We start from the raw sequence: 22,579 nt of genomic DNA on the forward strand, positions 1-22,579 counted from the left end.
ACAGTGCAGCGCATGCGTGAAGAACGTGTGTTTTGAGTCAGCGTTGGGTTAGACTCTCAACTCCACCATACGTGAGCTGTGTGACCCTGCGTGAGGCACTTCTTAGAGCCTCGGTTTCATCATCTGTAAAATGGGAATGTTCTCAATAGGAGAGTTCATGTAAAATGTCACTGGCCTGTCCATATAGGTCCAATAAGTGATGCCCATTATCACCATTTTCATGTTAGCACTTGAGCATCACTGATCCGGGAAAGCCCTGGCTGTGTGTTCAGAGAGCTGGTGGGGTGGGAGACGGGGGTGGGGGGTTCACACACAGGTCAGGCCCTGTCAGACAGAAGCCCCTCTTCCTGTCGGACCTCCCCGACGTCCGCACTCCATTCCTCATCTGTCTCATGTTTCTTCCCCGAGTTGTCTCCCTCTTTCCACCCCCCCCGTCCCCTTTCTCCTGGAGTCCAACCGCTTCCCCTGTGGCCCCCAGCATCCCTGCCGTGACAGACCGTCCCTCTTGCTCAGCGTCAACCTCACCAGTGCTCCCAGGACACTGTGAGGAGGAGAAGCCACTTGCTCCGACCAGCCCACCCTCTACACTCATCTCAGCCCCCATCCTCTGCGACCATCCTTCAGTCCTCCCCTGCTCCATAAAAATATCTCCTTTATCCCTTAAACTCCCGTTGGCTAATTTGGTCTGCCTTAGCTCCTTGCATTGGAGATCTGTCTTTGTAAGACTGCCACTCAGAGCTGGCTGATTTTTCAGATGGTGCTTCAAGACACAAACTTTCCAGAGTCTTGGTCCTCAGAAGTGGTCCTCATCCCCTCGCCAGACTCCGAATCCTGGCGCTATTTGTGGGGTCGTGACTGTGTATGGCTGTCCAGAGGCTGGTCTGGTGGGTTTCCAGACCCTTCCTATACTGTCTGGCTGTCTTTCCTTCTCAAGGCCAGCTGGAAAACTAACAGAATCTTGATTTTACTTGAAAAGTGTAGAGCTCTCCACTGAAGCAGCTACATGCTCCTCAGTGCAAGAAATCAGATCGGGTGTGGTCGACATCATCATGATGATTTAAATGGATTTATTAAGTTTTGCACAGATTTTAATCACTTGATAAATAAAATAGAAGCAAAGACCTGACTGAAAAGGGCCAAGACCTTCCTGTGTCCTCAGGGATTGGATCACCTTACTGTGGTTCTTCCACATTTACCTGGGGGAAATCCCCACAGGCCACTCTGCCTGCCACAGGTGTGAAGAAAGATGCCCCCAGCTGAGAACCGCTGGTTTGCACATACACACACCCCTCCCTGGCAGACCTGTTAGCCCAAGATCAGAGTTGTGAACACCCACCCAGCAGGGAGAACACGCCTCTAGGAGTCCTTGCCTTTGCCCTTCAGGACCCAAGAGAGCTAAGCAAGGGTTCTCAGCAGCAGCAAGGCACGGGACATTCCTGCCTGCTGGTGAGGCTGCTGATGAGGCTGCTGGCTCACAGCACTGAACCCGCCCAAAGCTGCAAGATTGCAGTCTGTGTCAGGAGGCCCGAAAGAGGCACAAAGACCGGATATGCGGGTGTGGCCATGCACCACACCTTATGTTACCTGGAGAGGTCTCCTGCCATTGTGGAAAATCACTGAGAGGAGGGACAGACTGTTTGAAAATAAACCTCCGCATGGATGGATGCACCTGGGGTATCACATACAATTCTGCCTTCAGCACGGACGTCCTGACCCGCAGCCCCCTGGGCCGTCACAGCAGAGCCCCAGGCCACTCTAGAAGGGTTCTGTGTAGTCTTGGGATTGTCCAGTGCAAATCCCATCAGTCACCTTTCAGCAAGGATTTACGAGCCATCCTTTGGATCCTCATGTAAACTGCGGTCCACAGTCCAGCAGGGTGGGGACCGCCTGGGAGCTGGTTAGAAATGCACATCCTCAGGCTCCGCCCCAGAACTTCCGAATCTGAGTCTGCACTTGAACAGATTCCTTAGGGAATATCCACAGCTATTAAGGTTGAGAAGCCCTGATGTAAGCAACACAGGAAAGGGAGATCGGCTTCTTCCCTCTAGAAGCTCCCTCGCGGTGGGGAAGATGTGACTCACAGATATGGAACAATGGAGCAGAGCGCAAGTCAGACCGTCAGGCACGTTTGGGAGGGAAATGAGCACAGAGCACCAAGACCGAGTTCTGCCCCAGCCGCCGACTTTCACAGACCCTCAGCTGCCTCAGCTGTAAAGTGGGAATAACACACGTCCTGTCCGCCTTACAGATTGTCCTGGATGGGAAAACAACTCACTCGCATGGGACACCATTTACCGTCACACGGTCTGAGTGCTACCGCACCCAGGGGTGAGAGTGCTGGGGGTGACTAGAACGGCCTGGGAAGATCCTTGGGGGACAGTGAGGGGAGACTGAAGGTGGCCTTTTAAAAACATTGAACGCCTCAGCTGGTGTAGCTCAGTGGATTGAGCACAGGCCTGCGAACCAGAGGATCTCGGTTCAATTCCCAGTCAGGGCACATGCCTGGGTTGAAGGCCAGTTCCCTGCAGGCCATTTCCCAGCAGGGGACACCCAAAAGGCAACCGTACATTGATGTTTCTCTCCCTCTCTCCTTCCCCTTTAAAGATAAATAAATAAATAAAAGCTTTAAAAAAAAACCCATTGAACAATGTACTGAACTAGCACTATAGTAAAGCAAGATGGAAAGTGCACATTTTGAGAACTGCACCTGCACAATGTACTAAACCTGCACCTCTAGGCCAGGCTGTACCTGGAGCCCAGGCTGTGCACGGAAGCTCCAGCTTCCATCCTGACAGTCTGCCAGTGGTCACCACTGTGGGTCTCGGAAACACACGCTCAGTGGCACCAAGGGTTTTACAAAAGGCACAAAGCAAGTCTCTGTGGGGAGGCTGGCAAGAGCCCTCTGTCTATAAACCTGAACTCTGGTTTGGGGCACACGGAATGGATTTGCTTGTTATCTTGCAGAGCTGACCTGTGACGATGCCTGACCCTGCAAGGCCATGCCTGGGAGAGCGGGAGATAAAGGAAATCAGCAGGTGGGGCGTCATCTCCCTAGATAATATTTCTTAAGCCTTTGCTGTGTACTAGATGGTTTCATGCTTTTTTTCCTTTTTCATTTAATCCTCACTCCAACCCTGTCAGGCAGGGCCCTCTTTCGTCTCTGTATCACAGATGAGGAAACAGGGAACTCAGGGTTAGAACCCAGGTTGGTCTGCTTTCCAAAGCCCATGACCTTAAGTGTGAGCAAAACTGCCGGGGTAACGTGAGAATTTCTGGTTTTCCTCGTGCCATTGAAACAATATGACTTTGCTTTTGTTGTGAAACCTGGCTCCCTGGGACTCGCTGACGTTTGCCATGCTTGTCCTGAGCTTCTCCAGAGAAAGGCTGTCTTCTGGCAGGAAAAGATAAAAAGGGCTAATACAAATGAGTCACCACCCTCGCTATAATTAACAGTGATGCAAGAGCCAGATGCAACATAAGAGGGGCCCCCAGGACCTGAGTGCAGGCGGCCAGACCTTTAAGCTGCACTTCAAGGCAGAAAAGAGTGTCCGTGGCTGAGCTACCTGCTGCTCACAACACATTGTAAAGGAAGAGATGAAACCTACAATACGTGCAGGCTCCAAGATTAATCTCCTTATTGACAACAGAAAAACCGCACACCAGAACAGGAAACAGAATTTATGGTTGATAGATAATGTAGATCTTTGCTTTCACACTTGGCCGCCCTTCAAAGTCTAAGCAGTTTTCAACCTGCTGAGCTGATTTACAGCAACTACCGCTGTAAACTCACTGGCAATGGGTGTTCAGCGTGTAGCGTGTAGATGAACTTTACAAAAAGGACCCATGAGCATTGGCGTCTCTCTACACCCCTTTGCTGACTTGGAATAAGAAGCGATGCCATGATAGGCTGATTCAAACAGACCCTAAAACACAATTCCCATGTTGTCCACAAGCCCATTCAACTGCAGCACCGGCGTGATCACTTCGTGATGCAAGCGGAAGACAGGGCTCTCTGGCTGCTTCTAGGATGGATAATTCCCTCCTCAATTTTGACAGAGAGAAATAAATAATGCTCAGGACCTGGCCAGACTCCGCCAGTGGCCACTGATGCCGGCAGAATCTTCCTACCTCTTCAAGAGAGGCTCAACTGTCCTCACGATTCAAACTCGATACAGCTGACAGAATCTTGCCACTTTCCTTTCAAAGACTTTAATGGAGAGCGGAGTGAAAAAATGCAGGTTACATGTTTAGTGTTATCATTGATACGTTGTAAGATCAACACCAAGACAGTGATGCAGCTAACATTTATACATTTCCTAACTTTAGCTGTCAAAGAGCAAATCATTATCCAATATATATATTTACACAATAATTTCAAGCAACAGTAAATAATAAACTCCCTCCCTTAAAAAACCGAAAAAAAAAGTCACACACACACACCCAATTACCTTTAAACAATGGATTACCTCCCACTAGTAAGTATCCTTTTTTTGCACATATACTTGTAGACTAAAAGTCACTTAAGTTACTTAAGAACAGTCTTCTCGGCGGAGGTCCTGGATCAGCCCCTATTTCTTTTAGAGCCGCTTTAATTTTTACAACTTGAAGCCACATAACCAGCGTGGCCTGTACACTCTAAGCACTCTAAGGACACTCCAAATGACGGAAATGAATTCTATTTCCTTTGTGTGAGGAGATATGTACATCTCTGAAGATGTAGATGACTACAACTCAGAAAGTCAGAAATAAACACAAAACCAAAATCTCAGATCTTCAAGCACAGTTTCTTAAGAGCATTGTGCTAATATTAGCATTGAATTAAACGACTGGTAAGATTCTCTGAGATTTCTCTGCAGAGGTACTGGTTAGTTCTGATTCTTTGCCCAGCTGCTTGAAACACACGAGTTTTAAAAGTTGCCTGGTGGCGCCCAGCCTGCCTGGCCTCTGGACTGCCAGACGGGACTCACCCCAGGGCCTGGCTCTCTGATTTATTTCTTGCCGTTGCTGTTAGTAAATGGAAACCATGACAAAGTTTACATTAGCAGACACATCCCCATGCCCTGGCCTATAAATATTCTATGATGGAAAATGGTACAATGACTCCATTCCCAGTGAAAATGAGCGTAAAAGGAGAGGGTGGGGGAACATTATCAACAATGCCTCTTCTTACACTGGAAAATCCAGACCAAACGGCGACGGGCTTTTAAGGAACCAGACACTGTCCACCGCTTCTCCAGGGCCTTGGGAGTACACGACAAGTTGGCAGAGCAGAGGCTGCCTTCTCCGGGCAGAGCCGGTAGGATCCAGTGGTACACGCATCTTGTCTGGGAAGCTGCATGAAGATGAACTGCCACTCCCTTCGTAGAGAGGTGAGTGCAGAGGGATTTTAAAGTCAGGTTGGAAAGCAGTCCCCATGCTGTGTCCGGCCTGGGACACAGAGCCGTCCCTGGGTGGGACCTCTCAGAGTGCCAGCTGGAGTTTGGTCATGTTTCTCTGGTGCATGTTGTGATGGCGGACCAGCTCGTCCGACCGTGCAAACTTTTTCTGGCAACTGGGCCACCGGCAGCTGAAGGGCTTTTCACCTGTGGGCACAATTGCCAGTCAGATACTCGCCGTGGAAAAGATGGGGCCAGTTCAACCCTCCAAAGCCCCACGTTAAGTCATCACAAGGCTCCCGCTCCAGACTCCCCCTAGTTCTGTCCCTCAGCTAACACACCAGGCTCGTTTCAGGGGCGGCTCTGAAACAGCCGCACCACGGAGGCCTCATGGATGAAAGTACTATTAAAAAATTATCAGCATTATTAAGTCAAAAGACTTGGGAAACAGGAGACCATGAATGGAATTGTGTAGGTAAGTCCTCTTTGACTGTGGGGGACTTTGGTTCAGCCTCTCCTGTTAGTCTGTTTTGTGAACTGTGTATGCTTTTCCCTCTGCTGTCCAAGTAGGGACTTGAGGTTAAGGGGGCTCCCAGGGTCTCAGCACAGTCACCCTGGATATTGCTGACTAACCGTCATCCAGTGGGGGAGCTGTGACGGCAGCTTCTCTGGCTACACAGGGTCACCGTCACTGCCTACACTTCTCTCTCACTGTCTCTGTCTACACAGAGTCCTGGACAGGCTGAGAAGTTTTAAACAAATCACTGATACCAGTGCGCATGGTGTTTGTGTCTTTTTCCTTCAAGTGTCAATCAGAGCGTAATTCCTGCCACACAAAAATTCTAGTTCAGGCATAGTCTTGAGATCTTTAACAAGCTTGCCGAAAAGATCGAGCTTTCCATCTGAGGTGCTTTCAGAAGTTCCCTTCGCGCCACCTTCTGTGTGGGGAAGAGAAGCATTTATCAAGTGCCTTGTGCTGGGCATTGTGTGCACACGCCTGGCCTCGTGAACCGCACAGGACACCTCGGTGAGGGGAGCTTGTTTCCCCTACTCCACGAATGAGGTGGACACCCTGGGAGGGCAGACCCAGGCAAGACTCAGGTCCAGGTCAGTGTAATTTCAAAGCCCAGAAACTTGGCGTCTCCCACCTTTTGGGCCTAGCCGTAACGGGAATAGAGCTGCGACTTCATGCTAAGTACGAATGCCACAGAAGCCGCCTGGGGGATCTCAGGATATCACTGGTCCCACTGTGTCTTTTCTGAGGACTCCTGGGCAGGACGAGCACAGAGAAATGTCCCAGGGGAGGTGCCAGCCCAGGGTCAGAACTGGGGGGCGCGGGCCAACCAAGCGTGGCATTAAACGGTCTGCGTGGAACACGGGTCCCTTCACACACATGCAGGCATGCACAGGGAAGGGGGTTGGAGTACAAGGAATGGAAACTCTTTCCCTCCAAATTATGAGCTCAAGACTAAGGCAAAGCAACAACACCGACGCACCTGGGGCGGGCCAAGTAGATGCCCATCCCGCCAACTCCGGGGCACAGGTGCCTGGACTCTGTCTACAGGTGCGGCTGGTTTGGGCTGAGCAGCTGGGTGCTCACAACACTGTGCCTTTCACCTCCCACCCCTGTTCCTCTGCTCTGCCTGATCGGGCCCCCGCTGCCCCGTCCCCGCCTCCAGCCATGCTGCCAAAGTTAGTATCCATGTCCAGCCCTGCCCCTCACTGTCTTCGTTTGCCTCAGCCTACCAACGGTACTCAACTCTGCTGACTTGGGCTGTCTTCTTGATTCTCTTTCCTCCCTGCACTAGGCAGCGAACCCCAAACCCCAACACCTTTCTCCAACAAAGAAGGCAGTGGGGATGCGGCGGGCTGGGAGCAGATAAAACTGGGTTTGCTACTTACTAGCTTTGGAACTTTTACATGAGCCACTAACTTGCTATGTGCCTCAGTCCCCTCATCTGAAAAATGGGGATAAATCACACCAGCCCTCCTTTTCTTACAAGACTGGTGTAGAGATAACAATAACCTGGGCATGGTTTCTCCTTCCCACGCTATAAAATACACAACAAAGATGGTGCTGTTTTCATTATGGATCACACCAGCCTTGTGGAGAAGCAAAAACTTTCAATGCACTATTCCCCTCTCGATATTAATGTAGAGGAAATAATAGCCACGTGCCAACGTCAGTCTGGTGGACAGCAGGACAGACAGCTCCTGGAGCATTAAGTTTCAGCAGAGAGAGGATTCGGGCCTCTGAACACAGGGTGGTGGAACATGAACTTTCAGAAGGATAAATGTTTAGCTTGCTAGATTTTTGGCTTGTTAGAATTTTTGTTCTTCTGTAAGGTTGATTATCCTATCAAACTGGGTGATAAAAGTGTGATGCAACAAACTGGGAACAGGAGGGACCTAACTTATCTCTTCGCTTTTATTCTGGACGCTCATGAAAAGGGTTCTTTCACGCCTCCCTTCTGCTCTGTACCCACGCCCCCGCCCCTTGTTAAACAATGTTCTTATTTAAAGATAAGCACCTACAGTTCTTTCTCTCATCTCAGTCTAAACCTGCTTAGGCTCTTTTTACACTCCTCTTGTCCAGTCTCTCTCATCAGAAACAACTTCATTCAACGGTAGTTATTTTTTAAAAAAAATAATGAAAAATAAATGTGAAGAAAAGTTTACGCACTTGTTTTACCTGTATGAGTCCTGGTGTGGGTCTTCAGGTGGTCAGAGCGGGAGAACTTCCGCTGACAAGTTTTACACTGGAAGGGTTTCACACCTAAACGGACAGAGAAGGTCTAGCCGCAGCCCTGACGACGCGGGGGGCACAGCGAGGCCCACAAGGCCTGCTGCCCGGCAGCCGGAGGAGCCAGGCACTTCCAGCCGCACCTGCAACATCTGCCTCGCCCCCAGATCTCCCCCGGGCCCAGCACGAACCACCCGGTCCTGCGCACAACCCCTGAAGACCTGCTTCTGGTCTGGGAAACAATTATTCCTTAACCACAGGTGTCCAGCTTCTGACCAAGGTCTCAGCTGTGTCCAAGACTGAAAAGAGAATCACACGCTACACGTGGAAATCTGATCTCCACCACCTCCGGTCTTTACTGATGCTCAGTGCGTCATCAGCAAGTTGCTAGTGGGATCTCACTGGTCCGTGGTTTGCATGATAAATATGAGGTGCTTCTTTTTCTTTCTTTTTTTGTTTAAGAGAAGAAAAATCCCCAGAGATTAGGGGGTAAAAAACTGAAAAAAATGAAACAAGCGGTTGACCCTCTCACATCCATACTTAACAACACAGAAAATCACAAAATCAGCCGTAACCCAAGGGAACACACTGCCAGCAATGAGAAGTGAACCTACAAACCTGTGTGTCTCCTTTGGTGTCTTTTGAGTTGGTCTGAACGAGAAAACCTTCGCTCACAGTCCTTGAAGTCACACTGGTATGGTTTCTCACCTTGGAGGAAGACACATACTCCATTTGAAAATGACACTGGAAGTGGAGATCTCCTTAAAGGCAACCTCTCCTCTGGGGGCTGGAGGGATTCCAAAAGGCCTAAGACACTTCGGTGGAGCATGTTAGGGTGACTTTCCAACTGCAGCGTGTGGTTGAAGGCCTTACCTGCACACAGGCCTGTGGACAGCAGGCGCAGGTTGAGGGGGGGTTAGGTGAATGAGGGTGGTCCCTCCCCTCCCAGTTTGAAGTGAACGGAAACTCACGTTCTGGAGCCTGACGCGGGGGTCACATCCAGCCCTGCCACTTTAAGTGCTGGGTGAGGTACAGTTTCCTTATCGTGAAATGGAGCCAATAATCTGACAACTTCCAAGGATTTATAAACTGATTAAACCAGACCGTCCCCATACAGGGCTTAGCCTAGTACCTAGCACAGAAGCAGGGCTCAAAAATCATTGGCAGAGAATAGTTAGACAAATAATAAACCGAAGAAGATTTAACTCCTCGACTGAATCTGAGGCAGGATTCTGGGATGGATGTGCCCTGGAGCCGGTCCCATGAAGTGGGTGTTTCATATTTTATAGCCTGAAGATTTGGTACTCTCTGCTACCAACTTCTCATTCCTGAGTCAGGCATAAAAGGCTCCATGATTGTGAGACGCTCAAGTTAAACGAGGGTCAAAGCGTTCAGAAAATGTTTGCTGTCCCTCTATCAGAGAGAAGCCAGTGGTGGGATTACACAACCTCCTTCATCAGAATGAAGAAGCCCCGCCCTGGCCTCGCTTGAGAAAGTTCAGCCAAATACTGGGAACTGGGCCCCAGGAGTGCACTAAGCGACCTCGGGCCTTTCCACCTTCTCATGAGAATTCTGAGTCACCGGCATCTGGCATGGAGAGCAAGCCACCCCGGGCTCAGCAGGGTCTTTCCATCGCAGGGCAGTCCCTGGTTACCTTTCCAACTGCAGAACCTCCTCTATTTCCCTGATGAATCCGTGTTCCTGCTATGCCGGAGCTCACCACTCCTGAAATCTCTGCCTTGCACTTCGCTCACACTAAACGCCCTCAGTGGCTATCTCCACATTCCTACCCAGCAAAAAGTCTGCTGTACACTCCTCGCAAATGCCTGTTCCTCTGCGATGCCTTCCTGGAAGCTTCACGTTCGAATGAAAGCCCTTCCTTCCCTCATGACGGAACTGATTACAGAACGTCTGACGTGGCGGGCTGTGTCCAGGTCTAACTTGTTCCACGGGCTGGGAAATCCAAGGGCAGGGGCCTCTCCTTAACTTGCCACTTGTATCCAGCCCCGGGACTCATGTTCCACCTCCGCAACCTGGAGAGGACGCCACCCCTAGGTGGTCTCATTTCTTTTCCCTGCCCATCTGCTTCTGCTCCTGTGTCCCTTCCTCTGCCCAATCTTTTTTTTAATTTTTTTAAATTTAATTATTGTTCAAGTACAGTTTTCTGTCTTTTACTCCCATCCCAGCCCATCCCCCCTTTGCTCCCCACCTCCCTCCCATTTCCACCCCCCTTAGTTTTTGTCCATGAGTCCTTTATACTTGTTCCTGCCCTCTGCCCAATCTTATCAACCCTGATAGTCAGCCCAAGCCCTTCCCCTTCCAAGAAACCTTGACACCAGCTCAAACTGATACTCCGAACAATTCTTCCCAACTCCTCCAGCCTCCGGTTTAATGCATTATCATTTACTCAGTCCCTTTTCGTTTGTGTGTCTCCTGGCTCCAAAACAGACCATTCGCTCTTTGAGAAGGGGGCTTGTGACTTGGGAGTTAAAAGGCATGTGTTCAAGTCCTGCTTCCACTGTACCTACTCACCTGATCATTGCTTCATGTGTGAGGATTAAATGAAATAACACATGTAGAGAGCCTGGGACATAGAAAGCATTTAATATAAAATTACTTAATAGTCTGCACTATAATTATAAATAAATTTTTTTCAATTGCACTCTTTCAAGAGAGAGACCACAGGATTGTTACGTACCAGCCTGCCCTCCTCCTCATCTTCTGCGAGAAAGAGCTTCCTAAATGCTCCAGCAGGCCAGGTGGGCTTGGCTATCTCACCTATTGTCTTCCCTTCACACAGACATCTAACCTCTATTCTTTTCTGCGTCCCATTCCCATTGGAAGTTTTCACAACTATATTGTCTTCAATGAATGGTATTCCCTCACATTTTCTCAGAATTTTACTTTAGCCTTTCCCTTAGAACCTTATCATTTACTCTCCAAGTGATCCCGTTCAGGGAAATATGTAAAAATAAAACATGCCGCCAGATTGCTCCTCTCAGCCTGAAAGCAAATGGCCTACCGAGTGCAAAGTCGGGTTTATGCCAGAAGTGCCCCTCCAGATGCAATGGTTTAGAGAAGGTCTAATGGCCAAAGATCTGGATACAGGTCACTTTCTCCTCCATCGTCCCCAAAGCAGAGCCAGCAGTAACGGTAAAAAAACCACGGTGATCATCACAACAAAGCCATCCTTCCATTGTGAAAAGAATGGCCCTGGATGCCCTGTGGGAAAGGCTGCACTTCCCACTGTTTCCCTGTAGGGGAGACCCCACCTCACTCCCACCCAGTGCCCACTGGCCAAGGGCAAACATTTGTGAAATGGCCGATCACGTTTAAGGTGGCCAACAACTAGACATGGCAGACCCTCTTTCCCAGAGGCAGACCCCCTGGCCTGTGGGAAAATCCACATCGTCAAAATTGCTCTCTTTTTTTTTAAAGATTAAAAATAATAATTAAATATAATCCATTTTCCCATTCTCATCTGGTTGGTTACTATTAACCCAAGCAGTTAAGTTTTTCTTTGGACCATCTCTTCCTAATCTTAGGATAACCTTGCCTGACAAGCTCTCCAAATCATCTGATTGCCAAACTCTCAAACTAGCTCCTCTCTCTTTAGAGATGCTAATAGTATTCTAACAGTAACGCTATCATTTATTCAGACCTATTGACATAGGGTACTGCAGTAGGTGCAGTCATACCTCTAACTCCTTTCACTCAATTTGATATTAAATTTTAACTTAGTCTTAACAGTTGTATAAGGTAGGCATTGTCATTTCTATTTTTCACATTAAGCAAATGAAGTTCAAGGAGAGGTTAAAACTTGCTCTAGGTCTCCGCACTCAGTGATGAAACCCATATTGAAACACAAGGCTCTTTAATCCTGTGCAATTCTCTTTCCACCACTCTGCTCCATCCTCCCTGAAGTTTACTGACTTCTTTATTAGAGCTAGGACAATCTGGATGCAAAATGACCTTGCAGCCTTTTTTTTTTATCACTTATGCCAGAACTTTCAAAAAATGACTATTTTCCATGCCTGGATTCCCCTGCGTCCTTGACAGTGTGAGAACCAGCAGCCGGAGCTCCGCAGCCGCCCCTGCCCAGAGGCCGCGGGAACCCAGGCTGGGCGGTGGACACACTCACCAGTGTGCTTCCGGCTGTGCATCTGTAAGTGAGACAGCTTAAAATATCTCTTATTGCAGCCCGGGTAAGCACACATGAAGGGGCGTTTCTCACTGGTCTCAGATGCAGACCGGACAAGAGTCGGGGCTACTCCAGGCACACGCCGCACGTCCTGCAAGCAGAGTGTAAGAGAAATGGAGGCTTTAAGCCACACGTGAATATGCACGTCGGTCCAAGGGAGAGTGAGCACTGGCATACACCCAAGGAAGGAAGGATGGCAGATACGAGGCCTAAAACCAGGCGGTCCACACACCAGATGCCCACAGCAGACACCACTGATGGATGACAGATCAGGACATTCTACAATGCAGTGCTCTAACGTCATCACTACTGATCAACCAGAACCAGTACTCAAAGCCTACTGGTTTGGGGGTCGCTGATCCAGAGTATCTGGAAAAGAAATGCTAGTGGCCGGAAGAGCTCCCAGTCCATCCCGTCTCTCCACTTCTGCACTTAATGCAGTGAGGTTTGGAAGGCCAAAGTCCCGGGTTCTACCCCATTCCTCCCACTCAGACACCTGGCCACACAACCATAGCCTCACTCTGAAGTGGATGGGGAAGTCCTTATGAGAGAGACATGTAGGACACTAGATGAACCCCAAACTAGCCAGACTTTCCATGTGAGTAAAGAAGGAGCCCATGAGATTGGGGGGTTCTGTCTGTGAAGGGGAGCTGAATGCCCTAGAGGCTCCATGTAGCCAGTGCAACCCTTTAATAATAGCACCAGAAAACGCTGGGCCTGCCTTCCACGCCCTGTTCACAGCCTTCATGGGGCTTTCTGTTGACCCACTTTACCTGGTGAGCATGAGTATGTATACGGTCAGTCCTTCGTGGCAAAGAGCTAGAGGGAAAAGATGAGGCAGGCTCCCCTTTCCGCTCTCCAGATCAGTAAGTCACAGACAGGAGCAGCGCAGGTGCCTGAGGGGCGGCTGAATCCTCCCCATTCTTACAGGTGTGGAAGTCGAGGCCAAAGAGCACTTCCATGTTGTAAGTCCTGGAAATACTTCTGAACTTCACCCATTCTCTGCCCTGGGCATTTTCCACGCCACCCCCAGTTCCTCTGTTCTACTTTCTCTTTCACACTGCCTTGCACTGGGAGGCCTTCCATTCTGCAGAAAAAGGACTGCAGTGACAGGTAACTTGGATGTTGATAGGCCATAGTGTTTCAAGGCAAATGGTGATATAAACCTCAATAGTGAGCCGTTGTGTTTGATTGGTGTGCTCCAGGAGAAAAGGACTGGGCCAGAGCCAATCAGAAGCCATGAGAGTGAGGCTGACAAATGAGGTTTGGTGCAAAGGAAGGCAAAGGAACTTTTTTCATTTCCTGTAATTCATTCTAGCTGCAGCACATATGGCAATACGATACAAAATTGAGCTGTCAGTGGTCCTGATGGAGGATGCTGATGGTATTTGTCAGAGGACAGACTGGATGACTCTTTCTGTACTTCTGTCAGATTTCCCTATTTCTGCGACCCTTGCCTTTAGTCCCACCACAGGAAGGCCTGGGGTGAGGGAGCACACTGTTCTGTCACCAGGACACTTCTGGAAACATGAATCAGAACATCTCGGAGCTACCTGACCCACACACAACTGATTTCCAGGGTGCTGACTAGTCTGGGAAAGTATCGCCACTGTTACTCATGTTGCAGCCATGAGTCACATGCAAAAGTCACCGAAGCAAATACTTGGGAACTTCATGTGGTTCTCACCACCAAAAGGGGCTCAGTGGCCTTCACTGAGTTCCCCCAATTCTGTAAAAGGTTTACCTTTTTACTTCCCTTCCTTCACTCTCCTTGGAGACTCCCTCCTCCCACAAACTGCTCACAGCCCTCTGTCCCCCTATGAGGCAGTGTAACAAAATGGTTCAAATCAGAGCTTCTGGAGTAAGATGTGTTATAAGTCTCTGCTCCACCTCTTACAGAGATGTGGTTTGGGACAAGTCACTTGTCTCGTCCAGACTTCAGTTTCCTTATTTATAAAACGGAGCCAATAATAGTACCTACCTCATAAAGAAGTGCTCAGGATTAAATGGGGGGGACTCAATGTGTAGACACGGGAGAAGCTTAAATGCATACTACAAAGTGAAAGGAGCCACACAGGCTAAACACAGTGTGATTCCAACTACACAACGCTCTGGAGAGAGGCAAAATGATGCAGATGATAAAAAGATCACTGGTTGTGGGGGCAGGGGAAGAAGAGAGAGGGGAAGGGATGAGCAGGGGGAGCACAGGACATTTTCAGGCAATGAAACTGTTCCATATGATATTCTAATGGTAGGTCCATGGCATTTTGCATTTAACAAAACCCACAGAACTACACAGCACAAAAAGTGAATCCTAATGTAAACTATGGGCTTCAGTTAACAATAATGTGTCACTGTTGGCTTATCCATCTCAACAAATATGCATACCAAAGCAAGATGTTAATCATGGGGAGGTGTTGGCGGGGTGGGGGGTGATACTGGAACCCTCTTTACTTTCTGCACAATTTTTCCTTAAACCCAACCTTGCCTTAAAAAAAAAATTAGGTCTATTTTTTGTAAAGCCCATGTATAAAACTTAGCACAATGCCTGGCATATAGAAAGTGTCCAGCCATAGGCAGTGTTATTATTAATATCATAGCAACACTTGGCAAGACTGGCAAGATAGAGTCTACCTTTGGGTGCTTTACAATGCAGACCAAGTCTTCTTAGAAGTCAAAAGCAAGCCCAGTTAGCCCCAAATATAAGAGCCATGCAGCCCACCATGGAGAAGGCAAATTAAACCATGAAAACAAGGAAGGAGGGGATTCCGCAGGAAGCATCTTGGCCTGAGCCAGAGAGGCAGCCCCCTTTACACTGGCCTCCCAACAGGAGGAGGCTGTCCTACCCACCCCCATGGAAAAGGAGGGGTCTCTGCTGTCACAGGAACATACAGTTAGGAACGGACTTGCTAGTGCCAAACGGCCATCAGCATGGAAGTGAACGGGTGCTGAGAAGGGGAAGAGGCAGGGAAGTCCACTTCCAGCCGGACCCCGCATACTCACCTGAATGCCCCGGAAGACGCCGTGGGTGTGTATCCTGTACTGGGCCCCACAGAGAATGGGCGTGGTGTGGTTATCGCTCTCATACCCCGCGCCGTGGCTGCAAACACGAAGAAAAGAGAACAAGGTTCAGGCGGGTCCACAGGTACCATTTGAAAATGGGCATCTGCAGCAGCAGGGATGTTTTTAAAGGCTCACAGGAGGGCAGCTGCTTTTGGCCTCCCCCCATTGGGGCTACTCTGGAAGCAGGGTTTGGTGAAGGGCGGGGCCCATCAGTCCGGGCCTCGCCACCACGCAGCGCTCCCTCGCGCTCTGATCCTCGCAGACGCACTGCGCTGTCTGGGTCTATGCCTCTCTCAGATGAGCGGGGAAGTCACAGTGGCGGGAGGTCATCCCCAGCACGTTGTTTACCGTCTGGATGGCAGGGCTGAGAGCTGCAAATATCTCAGGAATGAGCAGATGACTCAAGTTCACATCAAATGCAATGGATGTTTGTCAGCACCTCGTGACTCAGTTTTTTACCAGATAGCACCAAGAAAGTGATGACACAAGAAGAGATATCACATCCTCAGAAGTGGTTACACATCTGTGGCCCTGTTCCACTTAACCCACAGATCAGCTTTCCAGATCAACTTAACTCTTTGCAGCCAACCCCTGCCCAAGACAGACACCGGACAATCTCCCCTAGCGTTAGACTGACTGGTTCCCGAGTCAAGTCTCAGGTTAACCTTGGACTACTAGTGAGAGCCGAGGGATATGGAATGTTGAAAATAACCACTTGGAAAGGGTGTGTGTTCTGTTTCAAAAGTATTCTCTCCTTCAGGAAAAAGCTGATATCTGTTCTGCAATTATTTTACTTCCAAATGAGGCAGAGTAAGGGTTTTTATTCCACATGGGCAGCACATTATAATCACATCTAGAATCACCATGGAGAGCTTTTATGAAATTCCTCTGTGAAATGGTGCAGCTGCTTTGGGAAGTGCCTGGCAGTTCCTCAAAAGATTAGACAAAGTTACAATATGACCCAGCAATCCCACTTGTAGGTGTGTCCCCAGGAGGAGTGAATCACGTGTTTACACAAAAACTTGTGCACTTCGTTTATGAGCAGCGCTTACTTACCCTAGCTGACAAGTGGAGTCGACATAAATGCCCGCCAGCTGATGCGGGGGGTGGCAGGGGGGTAAACAAACTATAGTATATCCATAAGGTGGAATATTATTTATCCAGAAAAAGGAATGAAATACTGATACATGATAATGTGGACAAACCTTGAAAACATTACACTAAGTGAAAGAGGTCAATCACAGAGGACCACCTACTGTGTGATACCATATATACGAAATGTCCAGAATGGGCATAATTATAGACAAGAAGTAGCTTCATGGTTGGCTGCCTGGGGCTGGGGAAGCTGGAAGGAAGTGGAGAGGGACCGCTCACAATGTTCCCAACCTGTGGTACAGTCGTGCAACTCTGATTATACTAAGACTGTTGAATCATATACTCCAAATGAGTGAACTGTGCTGCTCCATGAAACTTGTAAAGCTGCTTTTAGAAAGGCACCTCTGGGGAATGGGGTCCACACACCAGCATTTGTTTAAGCCTCCAGGTGCAATTAATGGCTGTCAGGGCTGAGAACCTCCACCCTCTGGCTGTGACTCCAGAGATTCCAGGGCTCCGGGTGCAGGAGCAGGTAGCTGGGCCGATGAGCCCACTCCACCTGAAGCCGTGGGGAAAGCCTGGGGCTGGCTCAACTGCCACTCACCCAGGGGAAGGCATTCCTGGGAGCAAAGAGTATCTGCCAGGACGACTGGCAGGTCCGCACACCCTGTGGCCCCAGCAGCTGTAGGGTTTCACATTCATTCTGACTTCGAGCTTTTGAGAAAGGACTGACTGTCTCCTTTGCACAGAGCAACGACAGAAGCCTCGGAAGGCGGGTGGCAGCTTGCGCCCCCTGATCTACTGCACACACCTTGTTTGCACATCTTTCAGGTGATTTTTGACATATCTGAAGGGAAACGTCTGAAAGAGCTGAACCAGGGTCAAACACACAAAAACTGGAAAGACATGCCAAACCCAGATAGTATCTGCCTTTCTGAAGCTTGGAATGTGCTTGCCAAGAAAAAGAGGCTGTGTCTGCGTTCCTTACGATTACACAGACAGTTGGGGAAGTGAGAGCTGATGACAATGGCGATGGGGCAGCAGCAGGACAGGACAAGAATGCCACGGCCAGAAGATTTTGCCTCCAAGGCTGTGAAGAGATGCTGCCTTTGCTTTGTTTAGCCTTCCGCATGCGGCCAAAGCGTGACTTACAGATTTTCCAGGGCTGGAGGGTCTCTAGGATACAGCAAAAGAAATATCTTAAAGTTCTGTCATCAAAGGGAAAGAGTAAGGAATATCCTGTCTTGGCAGCTGGTCTCTGGATGCTTCTGGGTTTCTAGAGGGTGGAGGGGCATGGGAAATAGACATTACTCAGGATACTCGTCCCGGGAAATGAAGCGTTGTGACACTCAAAAGTAATGACATGATCCTCCCAGCCAAATGCAAGCCAACAAACAAAAGAAGCAACCAGCAACAAGACTGCATCTGCCAAATATGCCACTAGACTCTTCTACCAGGTTCATGAATTAAAAAGACAACTGGGCCCTGCCTACCGACTCTTGGGTCTACAGAGGACAAACACACAATGCAGTTCCACACTGTGGAAACCCTGCAAACCCAATACTCTTCCCTGTGTGGTCTGCACAGGACACCAAGTACCACCCGTGGGCTCAGTGACGACTCTCCCCTGATAAGGAAAGGAAAGCAAGTCTGTGGTCTTGGAACCATACATGGATAAAGGTGAAAAGGTCATCTACTCCAATCGCCACTCAAAGCTCCTCTAGCTCATCACCAACAGTTGAACAATATGACTGGTCACGGGTTGTCGAGGCAGCCCAGTCTGCTCAGGGAAAGTTTCTGTTATTAGGAGAAGCCTTTCTCAACCAGGCTGAAATCAGCCTCCTTGCTTCTGTCTTTTGAAGAACCACAGAATGAGTATTACTATTTTACAGCCATCTCTGTGTTATCTCTTCTGCTCTATGGTAAACTTGGCCTTGAGGACAGAGACCAACTTGCTCCTTTATGTATCCTCTCAATTTAGTGACTGAAGGAAAGCTGCATAGTCCATAAATGTCCCATGAGATGGGCTGAATCTAACTCCTCTTCCACATGACAATCCTTTAGGTATTTGAAGACAGCTCTCCAGGCTACAGAACTGTGGTTGTCTCTACTATTACAACAAGAACTGGTATCTAAAGTCCTTTACCAGCTGGATCCTCTTCTTGATCCCCTTCTTTTATTAAGTGCCTCTCAGAGTGTGGGCTTGGGATGGGTCCCTGGGCCCCAGAAGATTGCATCCATAAAGGAGTGGGGAGAGAGTACCATCCAGAACACAGAAGCCTTTAGAATCAGGGAAGTGACTACCGAGACTGGAGAGCACATGCCTCACCCGAAGGGGTTCCATTCCAAATTCTTCAAAATCAGTGTGTTAGTCAAACACAACACAGTGCATTAGGCCCACAGGCTGCCAGGGCTCATTCCCTGGGCTAAGGGCCTGGGGCTTCCCCACCTCCATCTGGACAAAGTTATCGCCATTTACACTCCTAAGAGCACATCATTTCTTAGCACTGAGGTCACAGTGGTCTTCGCCAGTCAAATAAGATCTCCAACTACAACCCCCACCCCAGAATAAAGTACAGTCAAGGCAGTTACCTCCCACCTTGAGCCCAAAGACAGAATTTTTTTAAAGGTTTTATTTATTTATTTTTAGAGAGGGGAAGGGAGAAAAAGAGGGAGAGAAACATCAATATGAGAGAGGAACAATCAATCATGCTGCCTCTCGCACACACCCTGACCAGGGACTGAACCTACAATCCACGCTTATGCCCTGACCAGGAATCAAAGCTGTGACCTTTTGCTTTGCAGGATGACACCCAACCAACTGAGCCACAGTGGTCAGGGCAAGACATGATTTTTTTTAAGCTGCAATTCAGGACTATACATAGAAATTCCATTCTATTTCTTTTAGCAAGTCATTCTCACCTGTTGAAATCTTCTTGACTCTTGATTTGGCTTCCAAACATTTGCTTTTGTTCCTGTTTCATGTTACCTCTACATTTGAAAAGCAGATTTTCTGTGTTTTCCTAAAAGGAAAGGAGGCTCTCTGCTTTCTTGAGAGCTATTGCATTTACAGTATCCATAAATATTCTCTGGTATTCATGAAGCAATAGGATTCTGAACAGTTTCTCCAGGGGCAACTGGAGGAAAGACATCATAAAGAACCTGGTCATTTGCATGGGGTCCAGTCCAACAGGGCATAAGCCATCAGCAGGAGTTAAGCTGAGACAGAGAGGCTCAGGCAGATGGTGGCTGCCATTGGAATAACAGCCACTGGTAAGACCCAGCTGCTAGCTTAGATGGGCAAGTGAAGCCAAGCTTTACCCCTGGAGAGACCAGCCTTAAAAACTGCTACTTACGGCGGATGAATCAAATAAGAGCAAGGGTAGGATTTCTAGAGGTCTGGAGCCATAAGGCCCTCCAAGAAGGGCAAGGAGCTACCAGCTTAATGAAGAGATTCTGAACCCAAACACGCACCTTACAAATAAAGGAATCACAGACCCCTGGGCAGTTGTGGGGTAAAAATTCATCTTAACTCAGAGATGAGGGTGTTACCATTCACAGAGCTGACACCAGAAAGAAGGTTCTAGAGCAGAGTGTGAATCCCACTGACCAAGCAACTAAGAGACCCCAATCTCCCTTCAGGTACAAATGCACATATTGACTTGATCCACCTTTAAACCCAGACAATGGGAGAGCAAGTAAAGGAGCCCCAGCACAGCAAGGCATGTGATCCCAACCTGAGTAAGGCTGGGCTTCCTTAGGAAAAGAAATTGGCGCTTTATCAAATGTTTTCATGGTTTTCCATTTTGTTGCCTAGTACACTTCTCTTGGACAGATAAGACACTCGACCAGTGGAATGACGGGAAGAGGGATTTGATGAGACTTGGCCAAGATCATCAGCAGGGAGGTCACGGGGATTCACGGTGAGAGGGAACAGGGGCAGCTGTGATCCAGAGAAGAGCCAGTGGGCCAGATGCCGGCAGGTGAGGCTACGGGCAGGGGGGCTCGGAGTGAGGTGGCCGCTGCTCCCTTCCTGCCACAGAGCACTGAACACTGCACTAAAAATCACTTGCAGTGTGATAAACACACTTAAAACAGCCTGTTTTGTTTTGTTGTTCAACTAGGCACAAGTCATTCATTCAATGACTTGTTTAGCTCATAATTCCCTATCTTGCCCAAAAGGACAGCACAGTAACTATCAAATATCTTTTTGCAATAAAGACCCACTATAGCCCTGGCTGGTGTAGCTCAGTGGATTGAGCACAGGCCTGTGAAGCAAAGGGTAGCCGGTTCGATTCCCAGTCAGGGCACATGCCTGGGTTGCAGGCCAGGTCCCCAGTAAGGGACACATGAGAGGCAACCATGCATTGATGTTTCTCTCCCACTCTTTCTCCTTCCTTTCTCCTCTCTCTAAAACTAAATTTAAAATATTTTTTAAAAGAAAAGAAAAAGACCCACTATACTAGTGGCCTTCCACCATGAGATTAGTAATTACACCACACACACACAAAAAAAAACCCTGAACACTGCCTTGCACGTGGTTAACATACTTTTTAGTTCCTAATGATCATTTTCTTTCCTACATGCTCCCAAAGGTCTGGCTTAATAACTTTCCCAAGAATTCAAGCTAATCTCACTGCTCTGCGCTTTCCAGAATTCACTGTTGTTGTTGTTTTCTACCTGAAAACTAAGATATTTACCTGTCTTAATGCTCTTGTCACCTCTCATATTCTCCGTGAATTTCCAGACTATTGGCCAAGGGGCAAAATTATTTTATGACTTCGTTAAACTGGTCAGAAAATGCATTTGGTCCTTTTTTTCTTTAAAGCAGAGCCACAAGCTCAGATAAGCCTACCGGGGCCAAGCAAATAAGAAAAATAAATGAAAGTATATTTTCAAAAGAGCAAGACAGCACTGAACTGACAGGGACAGCCGCCCTGGCCACCCCACTTCCCACCCAGAGGAGGTAACCAGGACTCCGCTCTTCCAGCAATGTACTGTCAATGATTACTTAACTCAGCATTTTCAGGTCTTTCCATTCTCCAAGAAAAGTCAGAAGTCTGGAATTTTAGATAAGATCACCTGAGTGTTAAATTCTGGCACACAATGGAAAATTGATAGAATCATTGTCAGATCATACAAAACATCCTTTCACCTAAAAACCACTCGTTTGCAACTTCTGCTTTAAGGCTGGGCGGTGAAGTTTAAGCTGCAAATTGGAAAATTCCAACTCGATTCTGTTGTTTCACCCCCATGTGGCAACACAGTAGGGGTGGAAATATGCCAGGTTCTTTGAAAATTGACCTTGACTACTAGAACTTTCTAAACCCTAGAAAGCTTAAAAGGATGCTATCCTGGGACAGCAAGAACGGCCAGCACTTATCAGAGCAAAATTTAGAAGTTATCATCTACAGGTTTAACTCTAAGTTTCAGTGGTTTGCCTCTGAATTTCACTGGCCTGCTTGAACGTAGACTCATGCATGGAAGGTACAGAAAGAAAACCGTATTTGCCATACAGTTCATTCAAGTGCATTAACATTTCCTTCAGCTACTGTAACTAATCACCGCAAATTCAGTGGCTTAAAACAACACAGATTTATTCCCTTACAATTCTGGAGATGAGAAGCCTCGTCATCTGTAAAGTAAAGCTCATAACCTATTTCATAGATTAGTTTGAAAATCAAAGAGGTAAGCTATATGGGGGAGTAAAAGTTTACTATCACTGAGTAACCTCATCCCAACAAAATGCTCAGGTCAATGATTAGATGTGATAGGTGGCCAACAATCACAAAAATTATTTCTCGTATGCTTCTTACAAGCCTGATGATGGAGAGCTCTAAAAGGTATAGTTTTTATCCTCAGTACAACCCCAGGGGTCATTAAGGTGAAATACCTGAGGCAAATGACAACTACCCCTGGCTGTAGCTTCATATAAAATTAGAAGAACAGCCCCTTCCCCTCCCTGAATTGAATGAACTAATGCAGGTAAAGCTCAGTACATGGCATGCCCTCAGTAAATGTCAACCATTGCTCACCGGCATTCTCCTTCACTTCACAGCCAAGAATACCGAGGTTCAAAGACAGACCGGGTTATTTGTGCAA

General features: G+C 48.1%; 1 protein-coding gene across 1 annotated transcript in view; it reads right to left on the reverse strand.

Annotated features, from left to right (window-relative positions):
- Positions 1-4,765: 4,765 nt before the first annotated feature.
- WT1 (WT1 transcription factor) overlaps positions 4,766-22,579 on the reverse strand; it is a 48,437-nt gene continuing 30,623 nt past the window's right edge. The window contains exons 6-10 of the mRNA XM_037128216.2: positions 15,323-15,419; positions 12,260-12,410; positions 8,737-8,826; positions 8,059-8,151; positions 4,766-5,582 (exon numbers count right to left, since the gene is read on the reverse strand). Coding sequence (XP_036984111.1) covers positions 5,461-5,582; positions 8,059-8,151; positions 8,737-8,826; positions 12,260-12,410; positions 15,323-15,419 — 553 coding nt within the window. The 3' untranslated portion in view covers positions 4,766-5,460. The remainder of the gene's footprint in view (positions 5,583-8,058; positions 8,152-8,736; positions 8,827-12,259; positions 12,411-15,322; positions 15,420-22,579) is intronic.

The sequence above is a fragment of the Artibeus jamaicensis genome, unplaced genomic scaffold (assembly GCF_021234435.1).
Source record: "Artibeus jamaicensis isolate MK-2021 breed Jamaican fruit bat unplaced genomic scaffold, CSHL_Jam_final contig_797, whole genome shotgun sequence".
NCBI lineage: Eukaryota > Metazoa > Chordata > Mammalia > Chiroptera > Phyllostomidae > Artibeus > Artibeus jamaicensis.